Source organism: Myotis daubentonii, chromosome 1, assembly GCF_963259705.1.
Source record: "Myotis daubentonii chromosome 1, mMyoDau2.1, whole genome shotgun sequence".
Taxonomy (NCBI): Eukaryota; Metazoa; Chordata; class Mammalia; order Chiroptera; family Vespertilionidae; genus Myotis; species Myotis daubentonii.
The window spans coordinates 62682466-62709256 of NC_081840.1; the positions used below are offsets into that span (position 1 = coordinate 62682466).

The 26791-nt window shown below is 45.1% G+C and overlaps 1 protein-coding gene across 4 annotated transcripts in view; it reads right to left on the minus strand.

Annotated features, from left to right (window-relative positions):
• SQOR (sulfide quinone oxidoreductase) overlaps positions 1-26791 on the minus strand; it is a 54053-nt gene that overhangs the window by 25948 nt on the left and 1314 nt on the right. Inside the window, exons 1-3 of one of the 4 annotated variants that reach the window (XM_059702331.1) lie at positions 15237-15281; positions 14503-14547; positions 1528-1774 (exon numbers count right to left, since the gene is read on the minus strand). In XM_059702331.1, the coding sequence (XP_059558314.1) occupies positions 1528-1761 (234 nt within the window). In that variant the 5' untranslated portion in view covers positions 1762-1774; positions 14503-14547; positions 15237-15281. Of the gene's footprint in view, positions 1-1527; positions 1775-2220; positions 2367-14502; positions 14548-15236; positions 15393-26791 lie in introns of those variants that run through there. The other 3 variants (XM_059702312.1, XM_059702321.1, XM_059702302.1) reach the window with 3 other exon arrangements.

Genomic DNA, 26791 nt, shown 5'->3' on the forward strand with positions numbered 1-26791 from the left:
GCCTGTCAACCCTATTAGCGCCTCCTCCTTTCTCAGAGGATTTACACCCAAAGCCAGGAGACACCAAATGCTACCGCATAATGCCACGTATACCCAAACACCTTCTCAACATCGCCCAAACACCTCAGAATGGCTGGACAGAATTGTCAGCAGCCACAGAGAGGTGACAAGACCTGAGGAAGGGCCTTGCAATCTTCCTACAGCCAATAACGGCTGCGATCCTGAGAACAAGGGGCAGAGGACTCCAGCTGCAAGAGCTGAACAGTTCCAAGTCCATCTTGAACAGATAGAGGAATAAGAACAAGCTGGGATGTTTTATAGACTACAAACAACCATCAGCTCCAGCAATCACTAAACCAGATACAGGAGGGAAAGTGCCAACCACCTGAGCCACTGGCGGCTCCTTCAAGAGACTCCTGTCCTGCACGTCCTCACAGACATGATTCTGGCCTCCTGAACTGTGTCCAGTGCCTCCGTCTCATTACCAAGAGTAGCCCCCGTGCAAGGGTTAGCTACAATAGGCCACCTGACACGGCTCTCAGACCATTCTCATTTATAATGCTGTCCTGAATGAGTCACTTTAAAAAGGAGAGTAACAGAGAGCACCTCCCAGTCTCCCCTCCCACCACAGCACACCAGGCTGAGATTGCAGGGAGCCTGGGCAGCCTCCCGGGTACTACGGAGAGGACTTGGAAAGCAGGGTGCCTTTCTCACCTTCCCCTCCCCACCAAACACGCACCAGATCCATTCTGCTCCCTGCCCCCAAGGACACAGTTCCCAACTGGTACATGCCTGGTTCCTTAGGAAACCTTAGACAAACCACCAGAAATCTCGAAGACTTATCTGTAGCTTTTGGACAATTTTTAAATGTTTTTTCATGAAATAGTGCCTTACACATAAACACTTCCCAACTTCTGTCCTGGTAACACTTCCCAACTTCCCTCCCAGTGTTTACTACCTTTTTCTGACTGATAACCTATTTCTAATTCCTTGCACTTAAATTTCTGAAACCCACTGACACCTTCCCAGAGGCCTCCCTGGGTCTTCACTCATCACCTCTCTCCAGACTGGACCACAGACAGGAAAGAGCAATGACCACTGACTTTCCTCTGGACATGATGTTGGAGGGAGAGGGCTTCCCGGGTTGAGATACACTAAAGTCCTGACCCGGGTACCTAGGAACGTGACCTTATTTGGAAATAGGGTCTTTGCAGATGTAATCAAGTTAATACTTATGAGAGAATAAGTATCTATTATTTTAAGACACTCAATCTGTGGTAATGTGTTAGCACAAGAAAGTCATACAGAAGAGAACATAAAAAGCCAAGGGATCTGTTCTCTATCTCCCTCCCTCCCTCCACCTTCTCCCAGCTTTTTGGACTGATTGTTGTGCCCAGCGGAGAAGCACTAACCGGGGGGACATGACATCCCACGCCTGACAGTCATCCCCACCCCCTATCGCACACACGCACATGTGCGCACACACACATGCACACACACACGTGCACCCAGGAGGGGGAGACTTACCTCGCTGGGCTCAACGATGGCCACATTCTCTGCACCCACTCTCTTCTTCATGCGGGAGGCCATGGTGATCCCACCACTGCCCCCACCCAGCACCAGCACCTCATGGTAGTTCTTGGCCGCCAGGCTGGTCCCTGTGTGCAGCTGAAGTGGGCTGGCCTGCTGGGCGCCAAGTCTGAAGAAGCAGGTAAACAGCCGGGCATGGGGGCTAGAGACCACGGCCACCAGCGGGGTCATCTTCACACTGGATCTGGATAGAAAGGAACAGATGAGGCTATGAGTAAGGAAGGGACCAGTGTGCGACCAAAGCATTTTCCTTCCAGAGGAAGGTAGGCAGGCATCTGGCCAGCTCCAGCGGGTGCCCACCACCTCCCACACAACCACCTCCCCAGCTGGCTGTGGTCCCAAAGTCTCCTGACAGCACAAGATTGTAACTAACAACTGGCTGAGCTCCCATTTCTCCCCTTCCTCCTCCTGTCAGGACACCTAGGATTTTGTCCATCCAAAAACTCCAGGGCCTCCTGAGTGCATCCGGCAGTCCCCCATTTTCCTCTCAGGCACACGCCTCAACGCTTTCTTTGGTTTTCCAGTCCATCAAAAATGGACAAGTCCACAGCTAGACAGACACCTGTACAAGTCCTTGCCATAGGGCCCCTAAGGCCTGCTGAAGCAGAAGTAGTCCAGCAAGAAACCCACCTTCTGCAACTCGGTGCTCACACCAGGGAAATCAGGGACTCGGTCGCACTCAGAGAGCCTTCTGGCTCTGCCTGCCCAGGGACACACAATTCAATCACAACGTGGGCAACAGACACGCAAGCAAAGGCCCTCCACACCTTTGGCAATTTCAACCAGTTGATAAGGGAGCCATAAAAAGATCCCTGCCTGGTATCATAAAGTTATGTTTTATGTAAAGAATCTGCATATGCTGCTGATCAGTCAGTCTTTTATTGTATGCAATCAGTAAGCAATCTCCCCTTCATAGTTCCTCCGAGAGACGGGCGTTTCTGCTCTGAGCATTTAGTGCTTTGGCAGTGAGGAAATGAAGGCTTCTCAGACGTGGGCCTTGGCTTCCCCCACCCACAGAACTGGCCTGATGTCTTGGACACCACCTACTTGTATAACTTCAGTGCCGCTCTGGGTATTACTGTGCCCCAATTCCGCCATCAAGTTCAGTCCTTTGGGTTCAACACTGCCCCAGGAACCCTTTATTCAAATGCAAGGACCCAGCTGGGGTAACCCTTCTAGCTGCTTAGATCACTAACTTCTTAATGGGACCAATTTCATTATATTGTTTTTTCCCAAAAAACTGAAGAAGGGGACAGCTACATGAGGGGATTAGAAAATGCTGAGAGGGAAAAGGGGCTCTAAAAGGAAGGGGGAAAGGCCCTGGCGGAGGGAGAAATGACAGGAAGTGGAAAGGAGGTTGAGTGCTGCCTTTAATTAGGACGAACTGTATTCGGAGGTTTTGGCACTCTGACAACTTCTTCAACAGTTCAGATCTGAAGTGACACAGCGATTTGGGACCCACAGAAAGTGAGGCAGGTTCATACATTGTTGCTGCAAGTTTGAAATCTGTAAGACCCTTCTAGAAAACAACATTTATCATCCTTTGACTCAGTATGTCCATTTCCGATACTCCAGTCTAAGGAAGTAGCCTCTAATACAAAAGAAGGCAAACCTTTACAAAGATGTTGCTCAATGTTCATTCACAATATAGGGTCAACCCTCAGGTAACTGGTTTGTGGACTGATCTGATTACATCCAGGTCACAGAAAAAACTTCGCACTGGCCAGGGAAAGCTCAGGTCCCAGACCGTTTCTACCAAGGTTAACTTATGACGACTCCATTTAACATAGGGAGGTGGGGGAGGTAGGAATAGCAGTCTGAATGTCAAAACTTTGGGGAAAGGTTAAGTAAAATACGGTTGCACAAGATGATTATATAAAGACTATATAAGTCCTTCCAAATTATGTTTACAAAGAGCATATAAAATGCTTATGTTATGATCAGTACTGTATACAAACTGGAAATACAATATGAACTCAAAAAAATACAAAAAGTAGGAGAATGAAAATCACCCATTATCCTAAAACCCAGAGAAAACCGCTCACCCAGTGTTAACATTTTGCTTTTTTAAAAAAAAATTTTGAGCTCAACTATGTAAGAAAAAATGCACTAAAGAAAAGCAAAATGTTGCCCTAACTGGTTTGACTCAGTGGATAGAGCTGCGGACTGAAGGGTTCCAGGTTCGATTCCAGTCAAGGGCATGTACCTTGGTTGCAGGCACATCCCCAGTGGAGGTTGTGCAGGAGGCAGCTGATCGATGTTTCTCTCTCATCGATGTTTCTAACTCTATCTCTTTGCCTTCCTCTCTGTAAAATATCATTAAAACATATATTTTTTTAAAAAATTTTTTTTAAAAAGCAAAATGTTAACACTGGGTGAGCAGTTTTTCTCTGGGTTTTAGGATAATGGGTGATTTTCATTCTTCTGCTTTTTGTATTTTATGAAATTTCTACTATGTACATATGTTAATGTTGTAATGATAAGCATTTTTTTCCTTTTTTATTAGATTTATTGGGGTGACACTGGTTAATAAGATTATATAAATCTCGTGTAATTTCTATGATACATCATCTGTATTTTGCACTGTGTGCCAACCACCCAAAATCAGATCTTCTTTTGTCACCATATATTTGGCCCCTTTACCCTTTACTAACCCCCCAACCTCCCTTTCCTCTGGTAACCACCATACAGTAGTCTGTGTCTATGAATTTCAGTTTTATATCCCACATACGAGTGAAATCATATGTTCTTTGCTTTTTCTGGCTGACTTACTTCTCTTAGCATGATATTCTCAAAATAAACTATTTTGATGATAATAACATAAGCCCTTAACTTGTGAGTTGGATACCATTATCATCCTCATTTTACACATGACAAAACTGAGGCAGGGAGCAACTAAATGACTCCCTCAAGGTCATACAACCCATAAGTGGTAGACAATGATTTGAACCTAAGCATTCTGGTGCCAGTCCCTTTCTTAAATCACTACACCTTACTATGTCTGTAATCTTTATCAACAATGACAAAACAGTGCTAATGTGACAATGTTAAATGGAAAAATATATGTGTGAGATATATATATATATATACACACACACACTAGAGGCCCGGTGCACAAAAATTTGTGCACTCGGTGGTCCCTCAGCCCAGCCTATGCCCTCTCGCAGTCTGGGACCCCTCAGGGGATGTTCACCGGCTGGCTTAGGCCCGCTCCCCGGGGGATTGGGCCTAAGCTGGCAGTCAGACATTCCTCTGGTAGCCCAGGAGCCCTTGGGGGATGGCCACTTGTCAGCAGGAAGCAGGCCTAAGCTGTAGTCAGACATCCTTAGCGCTGCTGAGGAGGCGGGAGAGGCTCCCACCACAACCGCTGTGCTGGCAGCCGTCAGCCTGGCTTGTGGCTGAGCAGAGCTCCTCCCATGTGAGAGCGCCCTGACCACCAGAGGGCAGCTCCTGCATTGAGCGTCTGCCCCCTGGTGGTCAGTGTGTGTCATAGTGACTAGTCATTCCCAGTCGTTCTGCTGTTATGGTCAATTTGCATATTACCATTTTATTATATAGGAAAGAGGCCTGGTGCACGGGTGAGGGCCAGCTGGTTTGCCCTGAAGGGTGTCCCAGATCAGGGTGGCGGTCCTGCTGGGGTGCCTGCCCAGCCTGGGTGAGGACTAAGGGCCATTTTCAGGCTGACCATGCCCCCAGGCGACCCAAGCTCCCAGCCTCTCTCTTTTTTTTTTTTTTCAGCACTTCCTTGAGCAGAGGCCAGGGTGGGCTGGAATCAGTATCTGGGATTTATTTATCTTCTATAATTGAAACTTTGTAGCCTTAAGCGGAGCCCAGGTCCGGCCAGGGCAGGTGGGAAGCTTGGCTTCCTCCATCACCAGGGGCAACCCAAGCCTCCTGCTCGCTCCAGCTCCGTGGCCACCACCACCTTAGTTGGGTTAATTTGCATACTCACTCCTGATTGGCTGGTGGGCATGGCTTGTGGGTGTAGCGGAGTGGTGGAGTGGTGCTTAATTTTCATCTTTCTCTTTTATTAGTGTATACACACACACACACACACACACACACACACACACGCACACACATACTGAGTGGCCAGATTATGACCACCTGACGTTTGTAGGCAAATTAGCTATGATTTCACGCTGAAGTTGCTAGAGGGCCAGAAAACTGCTGCAGTCTGCCAAGAATGTAGCATGGATCTCTCTGGCCACCTCCCTCAGGAACTGTTGCAAAAAGTGGGATACCATTATTTTCCAACACCTGTATCATCTCTGGACTAGTGGAAGCAAAGTTAGGTTTGGCTTCCAAAAATCTGGACTGGTATTCCATCTTAGATTTAACTAGCAGAAGGTAAGTTGTGCTTTGTTTTAGCAGTTACCCATGGCCCCTTTCTAGAATCAGTATTTACAAACACAAAGTCCTTCTGACCCGGCTGTATCAACTTCATTAATAACAGCCATCAAGCAGAACGCCTGGGCAATGCAATCAATATGAGCTAAACACCTAAGCTGTTTTGACAAGAGAAGGAAACAGAAGGAATCTGAGTAGGAGGTAAAGGACTGGCAGCACTGGGGCAGTGGAAATGCTATGGGCAGGAACACCAAGAGGAGGGAACAGCGTTAGGTAAATGAACCAAAGAGGTGGCGACTGCCCTCCAGACCTCTCCCCAGCCTTCTCCACCCTCTCTGGGCCCTGACAGCTGACCTGTAAACAGGGTGGGTATCATCTGGCTTCCCTTGTCCTCTGGTTTCCAGTTAGGTTCAACCAGTGGGAGGCACCAGTAGATTTGAAGATGGAAAAAGAGTTAGATTAGGATATTTATTCCTCAGACCCCTCCCTGCTAAACCTCTAGTAATCACTCCCTCTACTTGCTTCTTCAGGCCTCAAAGCAATACAATTCCTTCACCACTCTCGGTTCCCCTGAACCTTGCCCACACTTTTGTAAATAGTTATTTTGTTAAACCTCTCTTAATACCATGTCTGAGAGTGCCAACTGTTTCCCAGAGAGCCTTGCTGATGAGGAGGGAAGGCCCAGAGTAGGTTTGGGCAATGGAAGTCCAACCAGATTTGACCGATGTGAGGAGCAGACAAGAAAGAAATATCACAGCCCCATTAGAAAGGGTCATGTTCTGGAACTAAAGCTTTATATTGAAAAATCAAAGTTTCAAAAAGTGACAGAACAGAGGGGCAGCTCTGAGAAAATGAATCTAGTGTGAGGGAGCCAATTAAATTGGAGGAAAGACAAAATTAGTTCTGGGAGTCGGTTAGGAGGCTGGTACAGGGACACAGGTATGAGTGATAAGGGCCTAATTAGGTGCTGGCATTAGAAATACAAATAAAGATTCAGATAAGACAGAGGTGGGGAAAAAGAATGATTGGATCAGATGTGGGAAGAGGAAAAAAGTCAAAGTTGACATCCAGGCAACTGAAGAGAGAGAAATTATGTGGGCAGAAACAGGAGAGTGAAGGCAAGGACCTGTCTGGGTTAGTTTGGGACAGTTAGGTTTGAGGTTTGGGAAGTGGAATCACCTAGAATGAGGATCACATAACTGTGGTCAAGGAGGAAGGCAGATGTCCACTGGGAATAGGAAGAAATTTGGTTTCAGGGCTTAATCTTAGACAATCGTAATCCCATCTAAGGGCCACAAAGTAGCCACCTGCAGGCCCAATGCAGACCAGAGCTGTGTTCTGTCTGGCTCACAGTGTTCTCTTAAATTTTAAATTAGTGCCAACATTAAAAAATTTGGATATCTCACAGAAAAAAAATCCAGATTTGGGCACCTCTGACAACAATGGGCCCACATTCTCACATGTAGACACCTGGCCAGAATGAGTAGTCATTGCCCATCTGGACCTGGCGGGAGGATCCTGTTCACCCCACCCCACATGGCCTATGTCATTTATGTAACCTGCTGGGTCCTGGCACCCATTTGAGCGTGTGGTCCCTGCTAATGGCAGTGAGAGTCCTTGGAAGTTCTTAACAAAACAGATGTCTTTGGAGACACCCTGGGAAAGTTGAGAGGATGAACTGGAGCAATTCAATTGAGTTCAGCATTTTTGAGTTTTTACTACGTGCCTGGCATTGTGCTAGGTACCCCAGGGCCTGTGATGAATAAGAAGAGTCTATTATGTAACAGTAACAGGAAGGTCTGTTAAGTAGCTGTTCCAGAAATTCAGTCATGAGTAAGGGCTTAGAATAGATAATGAGAACAGAGGTGAGGGTGTGAATGCACAACAAATGTTGAAGGAATTTCAGTGACAGATTAGCTACAAGGGATAAAGAGGGAACAATGTGAACTATGACTTTGTTCCATTTGATAAATGAAGAGAGGGTGTAAGAAACAGCATTGGATTACTCAAAGTGTACTAAAGGTTACACAGGCTGCACCCTTCCTCTTGCACGCCTCCTCTTAAGTAATGACAGCGCTACTATCACCTGTGTGTTCAGGAACTGGATTGCTATTTTGTTATCAAATAAAGAAAATGGTCCTGGCCAGTGCTCAGTGGTCAGAGCATCAGCCTGTGGACCAAAGGGTCGCAGGTTTGATTCCCAGTCAAAAGAGCACATATCTGGGTTGCAGGTTCAATCCCTGGTCTACCAATCGGGGGGTGTGTGGGAGGCAATCAATCGATGTGTCTCTCTCATGTTGTTTTTCTCTACCTCCTCACCTATCCTCCCTCCCCTTCATTCTATCTGAAAAATCAATGGAAAAAATATCCTCAGGTGAGGATTAAAAGAAAGGAAGGAAGGAAGGAAGGAAGGAAGGAAGGAAGGAAGGAAGGAAGGAAGGAAGGAAGGAAGGAAGGAAGGAAGGAAGGAAGGAAGAAAGAAAGAAAGAAAGAAAGAAAGAAAGAAAGAAAGAAAGAAAGAAAGAAAGAAAGAAAAAGAAAGAGGAAACATGCAGGAGGAAACCAAGATGGCCGCATAGGTAAACACCGGAGTTTGCTGCCTCGAACAACCACTTCAAAAATACAACTAAAAGACGGAACGGACATCACCCAGAACCACAGGAAGGCTGGCTGAAGGGAAATTCTTCAACTAGAAGGAAAGAGAACAGCATACCGAGTCTCAGAGGAGGTGCAGTGCGGAAAATACAAAGGTGCGAAGGTGCACATGGAGCGGGCTGGTGGCTGAGGGCGCGGTTGTCATTTTCAATCAGGAGGGAGGCTCAGGCTCTGAGCTCCAGTTCTGGGCAAGTCTCTAGGGACCCAGACTCAAACGGGAGAAGCGGGACTGTCTGGCATCAGTTGGAACACGAGGGCAGCTTTCTCTCCGAGATTTGCAGTGGTTGCTGGGACTCTGAGAGGCAGAGCCTCTGGGGACGGGACTGAGAGCAGCCATAACTGCTCCCTCCCCCTGCCCTGTTTGATCCCGTGCGACCCGCCCCGCCCAAGCCCTGAACAGAGCCATTTGCCAGATAGCCTCAGGCAAAGGCTAGATTAGCACTCCCCAGAGGACAGAAGTTTACCCACTGCAGACACAGCTGATTCTCACAGCCAGTTGGCCTGGAGGTCAAATACCCCTAGTATTAACTACAACAATCAAGGCTTAACTACAACAAGACTGCGCACAAAGACCACTAGGGGGTGCACCAAGAAAGCATAAAAAATGCAGAGACAAAGAAATAGGACAAAATTGTCAATGGAGGATATTGAGTTCAGAACCACACTTTTAAGGTCTCTCAAGAACTGTCTAGAAGCCGCTGATAAACTTATTGAGATCTACAAGAAATCTAATGAGACCCTCGATGTTGTGATAAAGAACCAACTAGAAATTAAGCATACACGGACTAAAATAAAGAATATTACACAGACTCCCAACAGCAGACCAGAGGAGCGCAAGAATCAAGTCAAAGATTTGAAATGCGAAGAAGCAAAAAATACCCAACCGGAAAAGCAAAATGAAAAAAGAATCCGAAAATACGAAGAGAGTGTAAGGAGCCTCTGGGACAGCTTCAAGCGTACCAACATCTGAATTATAGGGGTGCCAGAAGATGAGAGAGAGCAAGATATTGAAAATCTATTTGAAGAAATAATGACAGAAAACTTCCCCTACCTGGTCAAAGAAATCGACTTACAAGTCCAGGAAGCGCAGAGAACCCCAAACTAAAGGAATCCAAAGAGGACCACACCAAGACACATCATAATTGAAATGCCAAGAGCAAAAGACAAAGAGAGAATCTTAAAAGCAGCAAGAGAAAAGACAGTTACCTACAAGGGAGTACCCATATGACTGTCAGCTGATTTCTCAACAGAAACTATGCAGGCCAGAAGGGAGTGGCAAGAAATATTCAAAGTGATGAATACCAAGAACCTACAACCAAGATTACTTTATCCAGCAAAGCTATCATTCAGAATTGAAGGTCAGATAAAGAGCTTCACAGATAAGGAAATGCTAAAGGAGTTCATCACCACCAAACCAGTATTATATGAAATGCTGAAAGGTATCCTTTAAGAAGAGGAGGAAGAAGAAAAAGGTAAAGATACAAATTATGAACAACAAATATGCATCTATCAACAAGTGAATCTAAGAATCAAGTGAATAAATAATCTGATGAACAGAATGAACTGTTGATTATAATAGAATCAGGGTCATAGAAAGGGAATGGACTGACTATTCTTGGGGGGGAAAGGGGTGTGGGAGATGCGGGAAGAGACTGGACAAAAATCGTGCACCTATGGATGAGGACAGTGGGTGGGGAGTGAGGGCAGAGGGTGGGGTGGGAACTGGGTGGAAGGGAGTTATGGGGGGGAAAAAAGAGGAACAAATGTAATAATCTGAACAATAAAGATTTAATAAAAAAATAAAAAGAAAAAAAAGAAAAGAAAAAAGAAAGAAAGAAAATGAAGCTTTGGCTGGGTGGCTCAGTTGGTTGAGCATCGTCCTGTACACCAAAATGCTGCAGGTTCGATCCCCAGTCAGGGCAGTTACCTAGGTTGCAGGTTTGATCTCCAGTTGGGCATATAGGGGAGGCAAAAGATCTCTCTCACATTGACATTTCTCTTTCCCTTCCTCTCTCTGAAATCAACAAACATATCCTCAGATGAGAAAGAAAGAGAGAGGGAGGGAGGGAAGGAACAAAGAGAGAAGCAACCTTCATTTAGTCTTGTAGAGCCAAGTTGGAACTCTACCTCTGAAGCTGTTTAAATACTGTTAAGTATTTGTTTAAATATTAAGCTGTGAAGCAAGGCTTTGGTAGTGGACCAGGAGCAAATCATCCAGGGAACAGAAACAATCATAGCTCCCTGATGATTCAGGGTTTTAGGGCCACACTGAGTTTCTTTAGTTCCCTAAGGGAAAAATGTAGGAATTTTCTTTAAAGAGTCACTGATTAAGGGTTACTAATGAGGACTTGGCAATGCAACAGTGGCTCCCTTTGCTGCTGAGAAATGTACTACAAATGTCCCTAACCTATACTCATTTTACAATCAGAAAGCCTTATAATATAGGGAGGCATTGACAATTTCACTAAGCCATACATTTGCTAAGGAGAAAATACAAATTATATTTACAGAAAGAAAATTCTTATATTATGGACCCAGAAGCAGGAAAAAAAAAATAAGTCAATTGGATTATTTCAACTGAAAGTTAGAAGTTTTGACTGAATTATATGCCCTGTTTTTCTGCTTGCTTTAGCCAGTGGGAGCTTGACCACTCATGTTCTAGTGTATAAATCAACACAGTTTAGTTCCTTTTCAAATCCATCATTCGTAATTGGCCTCTAGTCAAGTATACTGGAGGTTTCCTTTCAAGGTCTGCATATGCTTGTGGGTGCACATCCCTAGAGCATACACCACCACACACTGGAGAGGGGTGCCTGACGTGGAATTACTCAACTCCCGTCACAAAGCAGGGATAAGCTTGGGCCTCGTCTCCTAAATCTGCTCAATGGTCACAATGAGATGACTCATCAGCCGCCGGAGTGCTGGGTGGGATTCCCACTCAGAGCCTCACACACAAGAATCCTCTAAAGCAGTGGTTCTCAACCTTGGCTGCACATTAGCATCACCTGGGGTAAACAGGACTAGCCAATCACTCAGGCATATTATTCACACCTGAAATTCAATGTGTGCGGTCTTAACACAATGAGAAAACACTCTTTTATTACAAGTTATACACCTGTTTCGAAAACGATTGAAGAGATGCCAAACTCCTTGACAGGTTAGGACAGAATGAGGTGAGGGCTAGGTAACAGGTGTGCCAGGTTCCCTAAGTGCACGTCTTCCCTTTGTCTAACCGTGATTGGCAAACTGCGGCTCGCGAGCCACATGCGGCTCTTTGGCCCCTTGAGTGTGGCTCTTCCACAAAATGCCACGTGCGGGCGCACCTACAGTGCGATTGAAACTTCGTGGCCCATGCGCAGAAGTCGGTTTCCGGCCTGGGCGAGTCTGTTTTGAAGAAGTACTGTTGATATTTGGCTCTGTTGACTAAGGAGTTTGCCGACCCCTGGAACTAAAGGGCACAGTTCCCCAGCCCAGTAAAGCTTTGTCTGAAGGTGTGTCAGGAGTCAGGAGACCCAGGATCACACCCCAGGTAGTAGCAGGTAGGGCTGGTCCTTAACCGTTCTGGGGCATTTGCACTGGGTGGCTTCAAAGGTCCCTTCCTTTTCTAAAATTCTGTGATCCTCTAAATGAGCAGAAAAGGAAAACAGAGGTTCACAACCAGGTACTCAAATGGGAATACTTACTCTACTAACAAACTGCTAGAGCTGTGAAGCATTGCAGCAAGAATGACAAGGGCTTATAACCAGGCCTGTCCCTTAGGCTCTCTTCATCTTCTTATACAGACACCAGCCATATTGGATTAGGGCCCCACCCTTATAATCTCATTTAACATTAACTACCGTTTTAGGCCCTATCTCCAAATAGCCACCTTTGGAGGTACTGGATTTTGATGGGACACAATTTAGTCCAGTATTTGCTCTCCAAAAGTTATAGGCATAGTTAGCCCCAGTGTGTTCTAAATGTCCTGTTCTTTACAAAGCTCTCGCCCCATCTTCCTGCCCCAACGTAGCACTTTTACAATATAAATCACAGGGATGGCTGGTTGGACCGACTTTCCCTCTTCCTATTACCATCCACATTTGGTTGGATTACACAGACTTTTAAGGCTGGGAATTAAAAAGCAACTAATTGGCTTCAGGCCCAGTCTGGGCTGCTTCTAGCAATTTACCCTCACCTCTCCCATTTGCCAAGTCTTCAGGGTCACCGAGGAGTTATGCATTACGGGGCAGGGCAGGGAAAAGTGAAAAGAGAAATGTGCATCTCTGCCCAGAAATGCTTCATCACGGGTCTGTCTCCATTCGCTATACGACACTTCCTGTGTTACACCATCTGGTATTAACAAGCCTGGACACAAGCAAGATGGAGGCACTGTTCTGAAAGGACTCCTCATTTTCATTTTCTCTGGCAGGACACCAGCTACAAACTTACACAGACCCGTGAGCCCTGGTTGATGTTTCAGGCACTTCAGCTCTAGATGTGTTGTTTACATATTTGTTCAGCCAGTTAACAATTTTAAAAAGCCCAAATTTTAAAGTTACTCCTCAAACCACCATCTCGTTCCTTGATGAATTTTGTTTTTTCAGATGCAGCCACAAGCAACCCTCTCCAATCCACTTATTGATTCAAAAAATATCTATCAAGTGCATTCCATGTACCAGGATTGGAAATGTAATGGTGATGGCTATATGCTTGCGGTCCAGTGAAGGAGACAAACAAGTTCTAATAAATGGTATTTATTTCACCCCTCTGTGACAGGTGCAGTGCTGGGCAACTTAAATGCATGGTACAGCATGATCATCTCCACTGTACAATGAAGAGGCAAAGGCACAAAGAAGTTCAAAAAGCCAAGGTCAGGCCCTAACCGGTTTGGCTCAGTGGATAGAGCATCGGCCTTCGCACTGAAAGGTCCCAGGTTCAATTCCAGTCAAGGGCATGTACCTTGGTTGCAGGCACATCCCCAGTGGGGGGGGGGGGTGGTGGTGCAGGATGCAGCTGATTGATGTTTCTCTCTCATTGATGTTTCTAACTCTCTATCCCTCTCCCTTCCTCTCTGTAAAAAATCAATAAAATATATATTTTTTTAAAAGCCAAGGTCAGACTGCTAGTCAATGGAAGTGTCGAGACCAGAACCCATGTCACCTAACTCCTGGGCGGTGCCCTTTCCCCTGTCAGGGAATCTTTATTTTTCACTAATCTCCAACTGAAAGTTAACACTTTCTTCAATATATACAGTGTCATATATATGTGAACTTTAACATCTGGTAGCTCAATTTTGAAAATGAAATGCCTTTATAATTATTCAAAGTATATATATATATATATATATATATATATATGTATATATATATATATACATATATATATATATATATATATATATATATATATATATATATATACACACACACACACACATTTTGGGGGACACCCTCTAGAGCAGCCGTGGGCAAACTACGGCCCGTTTGAAATGAATAAAACTAAAAAAAAAGACCGTACCCTTTTATGTAATGATGTTTACTTTGAATTTATATTAGTTCACACAAACACTCCATCCATGCTTTTGTTCCGGCCCTCCAGTCCAATTTAAGAACCCATTGTGGCCCTCGAGTCAAAAAGTTTGCCCACCCCTGCTCTAGACAACAAACCACAGCAATTATTAGCTGTACCTATGACGGTCTCCAATAGAAATCATAGATATTTTATTTTATTAAAGGTGTTGTCTATATCTTGAAATATTGTTTATGCTCATTACTACTTCAAAATTATGGTAGCTATTAGATCCACTGATAGATCTTATTTAATGAATTATTTGTAAAGGCATATATATTACTACACAATAAATTATTATATTTGACAAATGTTTTGAAACTGGTTTCCTTTTACAACAGTGTGCCTTTTACTTTATACCTTTAAAAGTATTGTTCTGAGAAGGGGTCCTTAGTCTTCCCACACCTGCGAAAGGGGTACATGGCACAAAAATGGGTCAGAACCCTACATGATAGCAATGGGCAGCCCACACCAATCCAGAGGCTCTGCTCACTGTGTCTTTGAGCAAGAAGCTAGGTTGGGATTTTTAGAATTAAAAGAGAAACGTAAACCAGAGAGAAAATAACCCGAAATTCCTTTCTGCCTCCTTTCCACCCACTCAGTTCCGCACGTGCCCTACACGCTCTGCTCTCTGCCAGTCGCAGGGCAGCCGACTGGAGCGCCCACCTGTCCCACGCGCTGCGTCGGTGGCTAAATGTGTCCCTGCTGTGGGCAGGCGGGCTGACGTCAGCCTCTGACCCGGAGGCCGTGCACCCCCCGTGGCCGGCCGGTGCTGAGTGACGCAGTCAACAAGCCGGGGTGCCAGCACTTCCCACACACGCAGCGGGGATCCTGGGGTTTGTACCCGCCCCGAGCAGCTCAACACCCCGCGCCCCCCAGGCCCCGCAGTCCTAGAAGGAAGCTCGGTCCCAGGACCTGGGTTCCCCACGGGGCAGCAAAGAGCTGCTGGTGCGGGGCGGGGAAGACAAGTGTGAGCGAAGCCCCAGCCGCGAGAGCAGAGCTGGGCCTGCAACCAGCCTCGGGGGTGCTTTCTGTCCCGCCGGGCCCCCCGCCCCTGGCCCGGGGCCGGAGATCGGCCGCCGGATGCCTCTTACCCAGCGGCGAGCGGAGCCTCGGGCCACAGTGTACGGTGTTGGCGCAGCAATAGCCGCGGCTCCCCGCCCGGGCTCGTGGCAACGGCTGGGGCCCCGCCCGACCCCGGGGCGGAGGCTGAAGGCGGGGAGAACGAGGCTCCCCGCAGGAAAGGTCCCGCCGCTGCCCCGCCCGGGGCGGCGCCCGGGCACCGAGGCCAAGTGCAGCCGGCACGGGGCTTTGTGAGCGCACAGAGGACGGAGCTGAGACTCCCGGGTCGAGGGGCTCGGGGACCGCCCTCGGGGCAAACTCACCTCCACTCCCCGCACGCCCTGGAGGGCGGCCCGGCACCCCAAGCGCGACAGCGGAGGGCAAGGAGGCCACCTGTTGCTAACCCCCACCCCCACCTCGCCCGCCTGCCGGTGGTGCCGGGTGCTGCTACCGAGAGGGCAAAGGTGGAGGTGGGGCTGTGGTAGAGGCCCTGCTGGTTTGTGTCGGGTCCTCAGGTGCGTCTGGCTTCCCACCTGGTTCCCGCGTCTGCTCAGGGCGACCGTAGTTCCCCTAATTTTACGCTTTGGATGATGGAGGCTCTGCGCAGCCCCGTGGCGTATTTGACTTGGTAAACGCAGGGGTCAGCGGGCTTTCAGCCACCGCCCTCCGCACCGCGTTGCGCCCTACTTTCATGCTGGGCTTGCAAACGGCCTTTCCAGGTGGGTGCAGTGTAAGTGGTTCTCACAATATCAGACCTAACAGCCCCCCCCCCTTTTTCCCCTAAGATATATTTTTACTTATTTTTTTAGAGTGAGGAAGGGAGAGGGATAGAGAGAATAGAAACATCAGGAGAGAGAATCATCCACTGGCTGCCTCCTGCACGCCCCCTACTGGGGATGGAGCCAGCAACCCGGTCATGTGCCCTGACCAAGAATTGAACCTGACCTCCTGGTTCATAGGCTCATATTCAACCACTGAGTCAAAGTGGCCAAACAGCCCCTTTTAATAATAAATACAGGGTGCCCCACAAGTTTACTGCAACTTCGAATGTTAAAAACTTTCCCCTTGAAAAGCCCCTAAAAGTATTATTTGTTCTTTTACATTTTGTTTTGTGACTTTTGAATAATTATTTTTTAAAAAATTTTGTTACAATCAACGTTTTCTATCTTCAATCAATGGGATGAACTGCATCTATGATAAAAGCACTATGAACACTATAGCTACAAGTGCAGACTGTAGACTTTTATTGGCAACTCAGTTCCACCTGCAGGACTGCTTCTATTACATGATTTTCTGAAATGGGGAACAACTCTGGTAAAGAAGCTCTGAAAAGAAAAGGGAATCCTCCTTCACTGCTGGTGGGAATGTAGGTTGGTACAGCCACTATGGAAAACAGTGTGCAGGCTCCTAAAAAAATTAAGAATAGAGTTACCATATGACCTAGCAACCCCTCTAAAGGGTATCTACTTGAAAAATTTGAAAATATTTATTCACAAAGATATATGGCCAAGACATGGAAACAACCAGAGTGTCCTTCGATAGATGACTGGATAAAGATATGGTACGTTTATACTATTCAACCATAAGAAAAGATGAAACACTGCCATTTGTGATAACATGGATGAATCTTGAGAATATCGTGCTAAGCAAAATAAGTCAGACAGAAAAAGTCAAGAATCATATGATTTCACTCATATGTGGGATATAAAACTGAAAGCAACAAATGAACAAACAAAATAAGAAAACTCATAGACAAAGACAACAGTATAGTGGTTACCAGAGGAAAAGGGGGTAGGAAATAGAAAAAGATAAAGGGGATCAAATACATGGTGACAGGAGATTTGACTTTGGGTGGTAAACACTGAATGCAATATACAGATGATGTAGCATAGAATTGCACACTTGAAACCTACATAATTTTATTAACCAGTGTCACCATAATTTAATTTAAAAGATATTTTAATAAGATAGCTATATATGTATGTGTGTGTGTGTGTATATATATATATATATATATATATATATATATAAAATTATGATAGGAAAAAAAGAAGCTCTGAACAAAATGAGTACAATCTTCTTTCAGTTTTTCCAATAGATGAATTCCTGGAAATTTCACCCTATGCATATTTGTAATTATCTCAGCTAGAATCCAATTTATTTTAAAAAATTATGTATATTTTCATACTTGAATGTTATGGCAAAAGGTGGGGACACCAGGAATCATGCAGGACTCATGACGATTGTTGTATGACACTGTCCACACAGGTCAGAATGTGGCCTGACTCCTACCCTCTAAATTCCAATAGATTGCTTCAATCATCTTGACAAACAGAAATGCCCCAATTCACATCCCAGTCATACAACCCTCCCCATCCCAGTTAAGAAGCCCTGGTTTACATGGGAAGACTGCAGGCAGCAGAGAATCGGAGGAGACATGCTGCTTGCCGGATGGTTTGAGGTTGGTGGGTGTGGAATCAGACTCAGTTAAGAAAAGTGTCCTGAGCAGATCTTATATGCGGGGCCTCTACATGTATTCATTCTAATACCTCACCGAAGACCCCTTCTTCTCCCCTCCAAGGACTGCTACATCAGGCAGGCAGGCAGGAGGCTGAGAGTTTACTCACTCACTCATGCAGTGTTCTTTCATCTAATCCCACCTGCTACGTATCAAGCAAGCCCTGTCCTGTTGCCTGGTCATATACTGCTAACAAACTCAGACTTAGTCCTTACCCATGTGGGGCTTGCAAAGTTGCAAACATGTGCTTGGGGAGATGGGAAACTAGGAGAAGCATCATTAAGAGTGGGAAGAGGAAATGATAGGAGGAGCTGGCGCTAAGAGCAACACACCCCATTTTAACAACATCCTAAAGAATGAAGAGCAAACCACCAGGGCTTTGGAAAGACATGCAGGCTAGTGAGCAGGAAGGACTGGCAACAGGAACTGGGCGAGAATAGGGAATGGAACAGAGAAAGGAACCTTTGAAGAACAGGAAGGGCAGGCCGGGAGGAAGAGCATGATAAAGAGGCTGTTCTTGTAGGCATGCAACTTTATTATTTTAAGATTTTTTTAAAATATGTTTTTATTGATTTCGGAGGGGAAGGGAGAGGGCAAGAGAGTTACAAACACCAACGATGAGGAAGAATCATGGATTAGCTGCCTCCTGCACTCCCCCTACTGGGGATGGAGCCCACAACCCCGGCATGTGCTGTTGACAGAATCAAAGCCAGGACCCTTCAGTCTGCAGGTCAACAACACTCTATCCATGGAGCCAAACCAGCTAGGGCTTTTAAAACTTTTTTAATATTGATTTTAGAGAGAGAGGAAGGAAAAGGGAGAGAAAGAGACACCAATGTGAGAGAGAAACATCAATCAGCTGCCTCCTGGGGATCAAGCCGGGGAACTGAATGGGCAACCCTTCAGTGCACAGGACAATGCCCAACCAACTGAGCCACACCAGCCAGGGCGGGCACACAACTTTGAATAGTACCCTCTGATTTACCGAATCAGCAAGCCCCAACCTCATTCCTTCCCTGCAGCAAATCTTCTCTGGGTGAGTAAGTAGGTAAAGAAGTAGCTCACCCCTCCTTCCCGCTCCCCGCATCCCCCCCATCAAATCCCTCCCTAGCTCAGAAAGCAGCCCAGCCAAGGTGACACCAGCTTCCACAGTGTTCATCCTGCCAGACCACGCAGCGTCTCAGAACCTCAGAAGGGGTGGGCAGAGAGAGTACAGCGATCGTGTATTATGCCAGGTTTTTTCAAGGCAGTCCCCATACCTCCCAAATGTGCCATTTTCCTCACAGCCATCCTACACATCAAATAACAAAAGTTGCTGTCAGGCTATACAGAGCAGCTAGAGTTTCCTTGTTTGTTACATAGAAGATCAAGTGGTTTTTAAGACCAGGAGCAGTTATGTATAGAGAGGTGCATCACAAACTATAAAGACTCTCTCAATCAGGATTCTTGGTTGCAAGCAATAAACCAGCTCTGGATAACTTACATAGAAGAGAGATATTAAAGGATCTCAGGGGTTCATAGACTATCATAACGATGGAGTAATGATGGCAGGAAAAGTGGAAAGAAATCAGGACAGCTCTGCAGAATCAAAAAGCAGAAATCACACACCATCTTTTAGTATTCTGGCCTCCCTCAGAACACTCCCATTGCCTTCACAAACGACGCTAGGAGGAGTGACACAAACATAAACGGACCGAGAATCAGGTCCTCGGTGGGAGTGTCTGCTGACCAAATCTATGCCAAAGACCAGCATCACAGCTGTCAGAACAGGGAGAGGGCACACTTGGTCCCTCTGCCTTCCACCAGGACGCTTGTGATGGGTATTCCCCCCAATGGGGAAAAGGGTTGAATACCAGGCAGGCAAACACAAAGATGTCTACTGTAGGCCACGTAAATATAAGAACTTACTACATATACTGTTTTTTACATACATAAGCAAGGTAGCACAATAGTGAAAATCCTCAGTCTGAGAGTAACCAAGAGCTCTGCTAAATATAGCAGACTAGTATATATATTAACGAGTGCTGAAAAGCGAGGGCATGGCAGGCAGACTCTCTATCCAGAGGGGGCTCCTAGGAAGACGGAAAAATATTGAATCTGGAATCATCTTTTTCAGAAACTTAAGTCTCAAACACGGTTTTGGGAAATTCTTTTTGCCTATATTTCCTCATCTATAAAGGAGATAAAATTTGTCCTCCTACCTCAAGGATATGCTGGAAGAATAAACACTGTATCTTTTGGGCTATAGTAGCTCAGAGTATATGTGGGACTATGAAGACCAAAGGTTATGTTCGTGTTGTACACCATCTCTCTCAAAGAGAAAGGCCTCAGTTAACTGCATCAGTAAAATGGGTATTTTTGTAAGTGCCTACCTCATAGGATCCTTATGAAAATTAAATGAGTTAACACAGCTAAAGTGACTGGTACTATATCTGGCATCGAATAAGTACTCAGGTCAATGGTAGGTAATAAATGGTAATTACTAAAGTACTGGTAACTACAGTACTATAGTTATTGTTGTTACCTAATGTTCAGGCAACTGTTAAACTAGATACTGAAGAGAAAGAAGTTCCATGTGGACAGGACGAGCAAGAGCGGGCTAGTATGTTACAGGTCTCAGTAAGATGCATGCACTACAGTGGATGGAAAATAAACCCTATAAAAGTCAGAAACAGGCCATTTCATTTACTATCAAGGCCTCTGAAATGTTTCCATCTAGCCAGCTAACTCTTCTTTAGCTTTTCCCTGGACTTTTCATTTTGCAATTGGTCAAAGGATTGAGCCTGATGAGGTTAAGTAGGCAGAAAACATCTAGACTTGAGAGTCATCTGGCCTATCTGAGACATGTAGAATGGCTGATTTTGTGACTTGTGAGAGCACAGAAACCACCTCGCCTCTAGGTACCAAAGATGATGTCCAGGTCGAAGTGGAAGGTTAAGTGGTCAGGAGGTTCATGAGGAAGTATCCGAGCATGTTCTGAGTATCAGTAGACAGTGCCAGGAAGTGAACAAGTCCAAGAGGACCTTCTGATTTGTCCAATCTTTCTCTGTAGGTATAATGTCTTCTGTTTTTCATGATGCTATAATAAAGTCAGTTCAAGCATGTAAAATAAATAAAAATTTCTATTTAGCCTTTTACCTAAAAAGTTTGCTCATCCATTTTGGATGCTAGCATACCCGTCAACAGCTGTCTACCTATTTTGACCCTAGGTGCAAAACTGACACCATTAACCATCATCCACAACTTACTGGTAAAGTCCTGCCCTCTATCATCCCCACAAATGCTAACAAGTTCAATTTGTAAATGCCTCTCCTTCTATCATCCCTGTCCCTAGTGATGCTGGTGCCCCTCTCACCGGCACGTTTGGCTGGCCTGGTGAATGGCGTGTCCTGAGTGCCCTCATGGCACACATCCTGTGGTGGGCCTTTTGGCCTTACGTACTAGTAACAGAGCCTTTCCAGCATGCCCATGTCCCCCAGCCTCTTTATTCCTTCCTGTATTGTCACTGGAGTGAAGAGGAGAAAGAAGGTTGGAGGGAAGCATCCTAAACTGCAGAGCAGAGCTTCCGTGAAGACAATGGGCAGTCCTTGAGCCAAAGTGGCCCATCGGGGAAGTCCCATGTCTCCCAGGAGTGGGCCCCTGGCTAGGAGCAGCATGTAGAAAACATGTCTCAGTGCAAATGCACAGACCTCAGAGCATCCCAGCTGAGCCCCTCGTCGGTTCCAGTCCTGTAGTTAGAGGTGTGTGAGACACATTCTCACGGCTACGACTGGAGCCCAGAACAAAGATGAGGGTGGGGTGACCCAGCCTGCTTTAGATCCCAGTCTGCATCTTTAATAACCGGTCTGACCTGCCAGGTGGCACAAGCTGCCTCTCAGGGCACCACCACTCCTGGCTAGAAGCGGGTGAGTCAGAATAAGCGGGCCTGCAGAGGGGCAAGGTGACTCATGTGGGCCTCGCCTCCTCTCTCCTTGCCATTACACTTTCAATCCAGACAGGAAAGGCGCATCTGCCCTCCTTCAGAAGCAGCCTCTTCCCTGCTCCCCCATTCAGAGGGTAAACCCATCTGAGGCCCAGGTTATGAGGTAGTTACGGTCAGAAACATCTCATCCGAGATGAGTACACTGCCTGGATGCTGTCCGTACACCGAGCAGATGGACTGGAGCCATTATGAGTGAAAACAGCAGTCCATGAGCCAACACTCCGTGGGATAGAAGGTGTCTCAGAATGTTGGTGCTGGAAGAGCCTTAGGGATCACCTCCTGCCAGCATGTCTACCCGGAGGGAAACTGAACTGCTTAGAGCCCTCCAGGGAGAACTGAATAGAAGCCCTCCTGGCTTTTAATCCTACTGTGCATTTCCCCACAAAGCCATACAGGTGTGAGAGAGACAGAGCTGAGTGATAAACTGAAGACCCAAAAATGCAGGCCCACCATGGCACTATCGAAGGTCGCTCTCTCCAGGTGCTTCCGGTGGTGGTGAAATGTCTCAGAGCAGCTGTAATAGGAATGTCCCGGCCATTCTGCAGTTGCCCATTCTCCCAGCAGCTTGGCCTCTCTCCTGTCTACTCCAGCGTCATCATGATCTCAAGGGAAGAATCCCGAGCCGATCTCACTCAGTCCAGCCTCACTGCGGCTTCCTTCTACCAGAGAGGCGTGAAACTTCCCTGTCAGTGCAGGAAAGTCAAGAGTTCTGGGCATTCTTCCCATGAGGCTCTCTCCTAACAGGACACTCATGTCTCCTTCCACTTCTGTTCTTCCAATATTATCAGGTTAGAAATGAAGTGGTCTATCCATATAGCTCCCTATCACTGGTATAGTTTTATCAAAATATTCAAAGTAAAGCTCCTGAGGTCTATTTCTATCTCTGTTCCTAGTATCTCCAGCCTAAGAAAATTCTCTAGAAAGGTGGTACTTTGGGTTTTTTCCACAGTAAAATCCTAGCTCCGCCACTTGAATTGTATGATCTGGGAAGTTACTCAGACTTAACATGTCCTCAGCTGTAAATGCACTCACCTGTAAAATGGTGATGAGACTATGGTGTTATGGTGGTAACCTCCCACGGCTGCTGTTACAGGATAACCTATGTACAGCAGCTAGCATGAAACAGATGCTCAACACAGCTGGGGTTCTGAATCTTAGGCTTGGGGATGAGCTAGAAGTAGATCTGAGATTAGAAATCCAGCCAGAGATGAAAATACCCTAAGCAATTAGATAAAACAAGGGGGAAAACCCAGCAACCAATAAGAACAGGTATGTGGTTGACAGGAGGACTGCACCTGGGTGCTGGTCACTGCTATTTCCTCCTTTGAATTCCTGGATTAGCAGGCATAGAAATGAACTCCTAAGTAGCATCCTTATTATTAATTTAGGTAATGCATATTAAAACACTTTGAGCCTGGCCAGTGTGGCTCAGTGGCTGAGCATCAACCTATGAACCAGGAGGTCATGGTTTGATTCCCAGTCAGGGCACATGCCGCGGTTGGAGGCTGGATCCCCAGTAGGGGGCATGCAGGAGGCAGCCACTCAGTGAGTCTCTCTCATCGTTGATGTTTCTCTTTCTCTCACCCTCTCCCTTCCTCTCTGAAATCAATAAAAATATATTTTTAAAAATTTTAAATACCTTATTTTAAAAAAGTTTGAAAAACATAACAGCCCTAGCTGGTTTGGCTCAGGGGATAGAGCGTCAGCCTGCAGACCAAAGAGTCCTGCGTTTGATTGGGTAGAGGGCATGTACCTCGATTTCAGGCTCCTTTCCAGCCTGGGCCCTGGTCAGGGCATGTGCAGGAGGCAACCAATCGATGTGTTTCTCTCACATCGATATTTCTCTCTGTTTTTCCCTCTCTCTTCCACTCTCTCTAAAAGCAATAGAAAAATATTCTCAGATGAAGGTTTTTTAAAAAGAACAGAAAAACAGAACATGCTAGAGGAGCCTAAAAAACAATAATAATGTTAGATGCTTATATTTACAATAAATAGAGATTTGTTAAGGTTATCTCATAAATGGGGGAAGGGAGATGGAAGGGTAGTGTGTCTTCTCACGTCTCCTTTATTTATTTTATTGATTTCAGAGAGGAAGGGAGGGGGGGAGAGACAGAAACATCAATGATGAGAGAGAATCATTGATCGCCTGCTTCCTGCACACCCCACACTGGGGATCAAGCCCACAACCTGGGCATGTGCCAAGACAGGGAATTGAACTGTGACCTTCCGTTCATAGGTCAATGCTCAACCACTGAGCCATGCCGGCCGAGCTGATGAGTATTCTAATACATATTCCCAAGACAGTAGGTAACTAAGCCAATGAGATTCCCTATAGTCTTCATCTAGGCAGTTTTACTGCCAGGCTAATTTTTCACCAATTAGACCAGGTGTTGGCTTCTCTTGGGCCCGGTGCCCAACCTATACCCTATCAGCTAAGACCTAATGTGGAGGGTCAGGTGAACAAAATCACACAACACCTCAGACCTTTGACCCAGCAAAATCTCTGGCCTGTAACATTTTTCTTAGAACATGGTTGATGGTGATATATTACATGACTGGAGAAGAAAAAATAGGTAAAAATTAAAAACCTCAAGCCCAACTAAAAGACTCAAAAAGTTAGGAAAATGTCATTTGAAACCTATCAAACGTTCCACACAAATCACTTTCAAACATCTCACTGTTTAAACAAAAGTTCGGACCATACAGAAAATCCTGACTTACCTAAAAACTATATATAGTAGTTGAATATGCTTAGGCCAAACTACATCAAGCTAATTAAGTCAGTATCAGAGTCTGTAGACCTGGGGGAGCAGAGAGTACCACAAGATGGCAGCATTGTCCCACCTATGCTTTCTCGGGTTGCATGTTCATCTGTTGCACCTGCTCTAAAACGGCCCAATTCTTTTTTGAAGCTACAGTATTTTTAAGAGGCCTGAATAGCCCCTAGCTCAGGGGTCCTCAAACTACGGCCCGCGGGCCACATGCAAATACAAATATTGTATTTGTTCCCGTTTTGTTTTTTTACTTCAAAATAAGGTATGTGCAGTGTGCATAGGAATTTGTTCATAGGTTTTTTTTAAACTATAGTCCGGCCCTCCAACGGTCTGAGGGACAGTGAACTGGCCCCCTGTTTAAAAAGTTTGAGGACCTCTGCTATAAAGGCACTGTTCTGCGAACAATAAGTACTGTCAAAAAGAACAAATTAAGAGAGAGGTGACAGGAGAGGAAAGCAAAGGAGTGGAATGGTTGAAATAATGTCCATAAAGGGAAGTATACAGTGCTATGTACACAATAAGTAGTGCTTGGTCAATGACTTTGGATAACTCATAGGCCTTTTTTAAATTAAATGTGGAAAAAGTAGTCTTCATTTAACAAGTCAAAATCAGACAAATCATGAGAGTGTGTAAGTGATACATTTATAAACTGTATCAACTCAAAAACTCACAAGGGATACAATCCTTGTTACATTCTACACCTGCACATGTACATACCTCCTACAGAGTAAACGCACAATCAACCCCCGTCATTTTAGTTCAGTGCATGGGAAATGGTATCACAACAAAGGCAATTATTTTTCAATCCAAGTACCAATTCATTATTTTGTGCAAAAATACAGTATAAGGGTTCTGACCAAGATTAGTAAGATATGTTTCTATATTACTGAAATACAGCGAAAGTCTTCAAGTTTAATTACCAAGGTAATTAAATTTAATTAGTTTAATTACCAAGGGAATTACTTCAGATTTACAATTGACCTACATATAGTGGATGCTATTTTTTTTAAAAGTACAATTTTTAAAAATATATAAGCTTTCATTGATTTTTTTTTTTAAAGAGGAAGGGAGAGAGAGAAACATTGATCGGCTGCCTCCTGCATGCTCCCTACTGTAGATCAAGACCAAAACCCAGGCATCTGCCCTGACCAGAATGGGAACCAGTGACCTCTCTGTGTATGGGATGTGCCAGGGCTAAAAATAGCATTTTAAAAATCTCTAAAGTTAAATAATACAATTCTAAAAGCATATGTGACCTGCCATTCATTCAATAAACATGATTTATTTTAATACAGGTCACAAACGTTCAACTGATTTACCAGAGTTCTTTATTTCCTGCCTGTTATCAATTTCAGTCTTAAACCTGACTTTATATCAAAAGCAGCAGTTCAGAATTTATTTCATAAGATTAATCCCAAAAGTTACTGGGTGGCTTTTTAAACTATTTCACTCTTTATAAATATAAATCACTAAAATAGTCTAGAACAATGTGGAGAGCTCTTGAAAATTTGCAAGGGCCCCACCTCAGAACTTGAGTAAGAATCTTCCTGAATGTTGGGTGTGTTGCTTTTTAAGTTCCCAGGTGATAATAATATGCAGCCTAGTGTGGGAACCTCTGACCTAGACCACTCGACCAGTGGTTCTCCACTTTTAAGATGCATGAGTCACTTGAGGAAACTCTATTTAAAAAGCAACATAAACAAACAGATGTGCTTCAGCAGACTAGGAGTGGTGTGCAGGAACCAGCATTTAAATAATCATTGCAGCTGGTCCACAAACCACTCAGAAACAATGCACAGCCTTTGTCAGATTATAAATGAGCACATTCAGCGTGCAGGTGACATGGTACTGCAAGCACTATTGAATCCTGCCCTAGGCAGTTTTAGCCAGTATTTGAGGGCAACATGTAGTCCTTTAAAATAAAATGTATTCTTAAATATAAGGTCAAAGTCAAGTGAACTGTGAGATCATAATTCATTCATTAAAGAAGGAAAAGGCTTTCAAACTATTTAAACCTTTAAACAGACCAGTCTTTTGCACACAACTTAAATCTAATGCCTTTCTCCATCATTAAGTATCCTGATATGTGATCAGAGACACTGACTCCAGCTTACCAAAAATGTAATGTAGACTATAAAAAAATCTACATTCTAATCACACACCTTTACAGATTCTGTACAGTCTCTATTTAAAAAACGGGAGACCAGCTGGACATTAAAGAATACTAAAGCCGTAAATAATAAACTCTCAATTTTAAAAACAATGAAACTTCACATTTCCCTCACATAAGTTTCTACTCATAATATTGGGGGG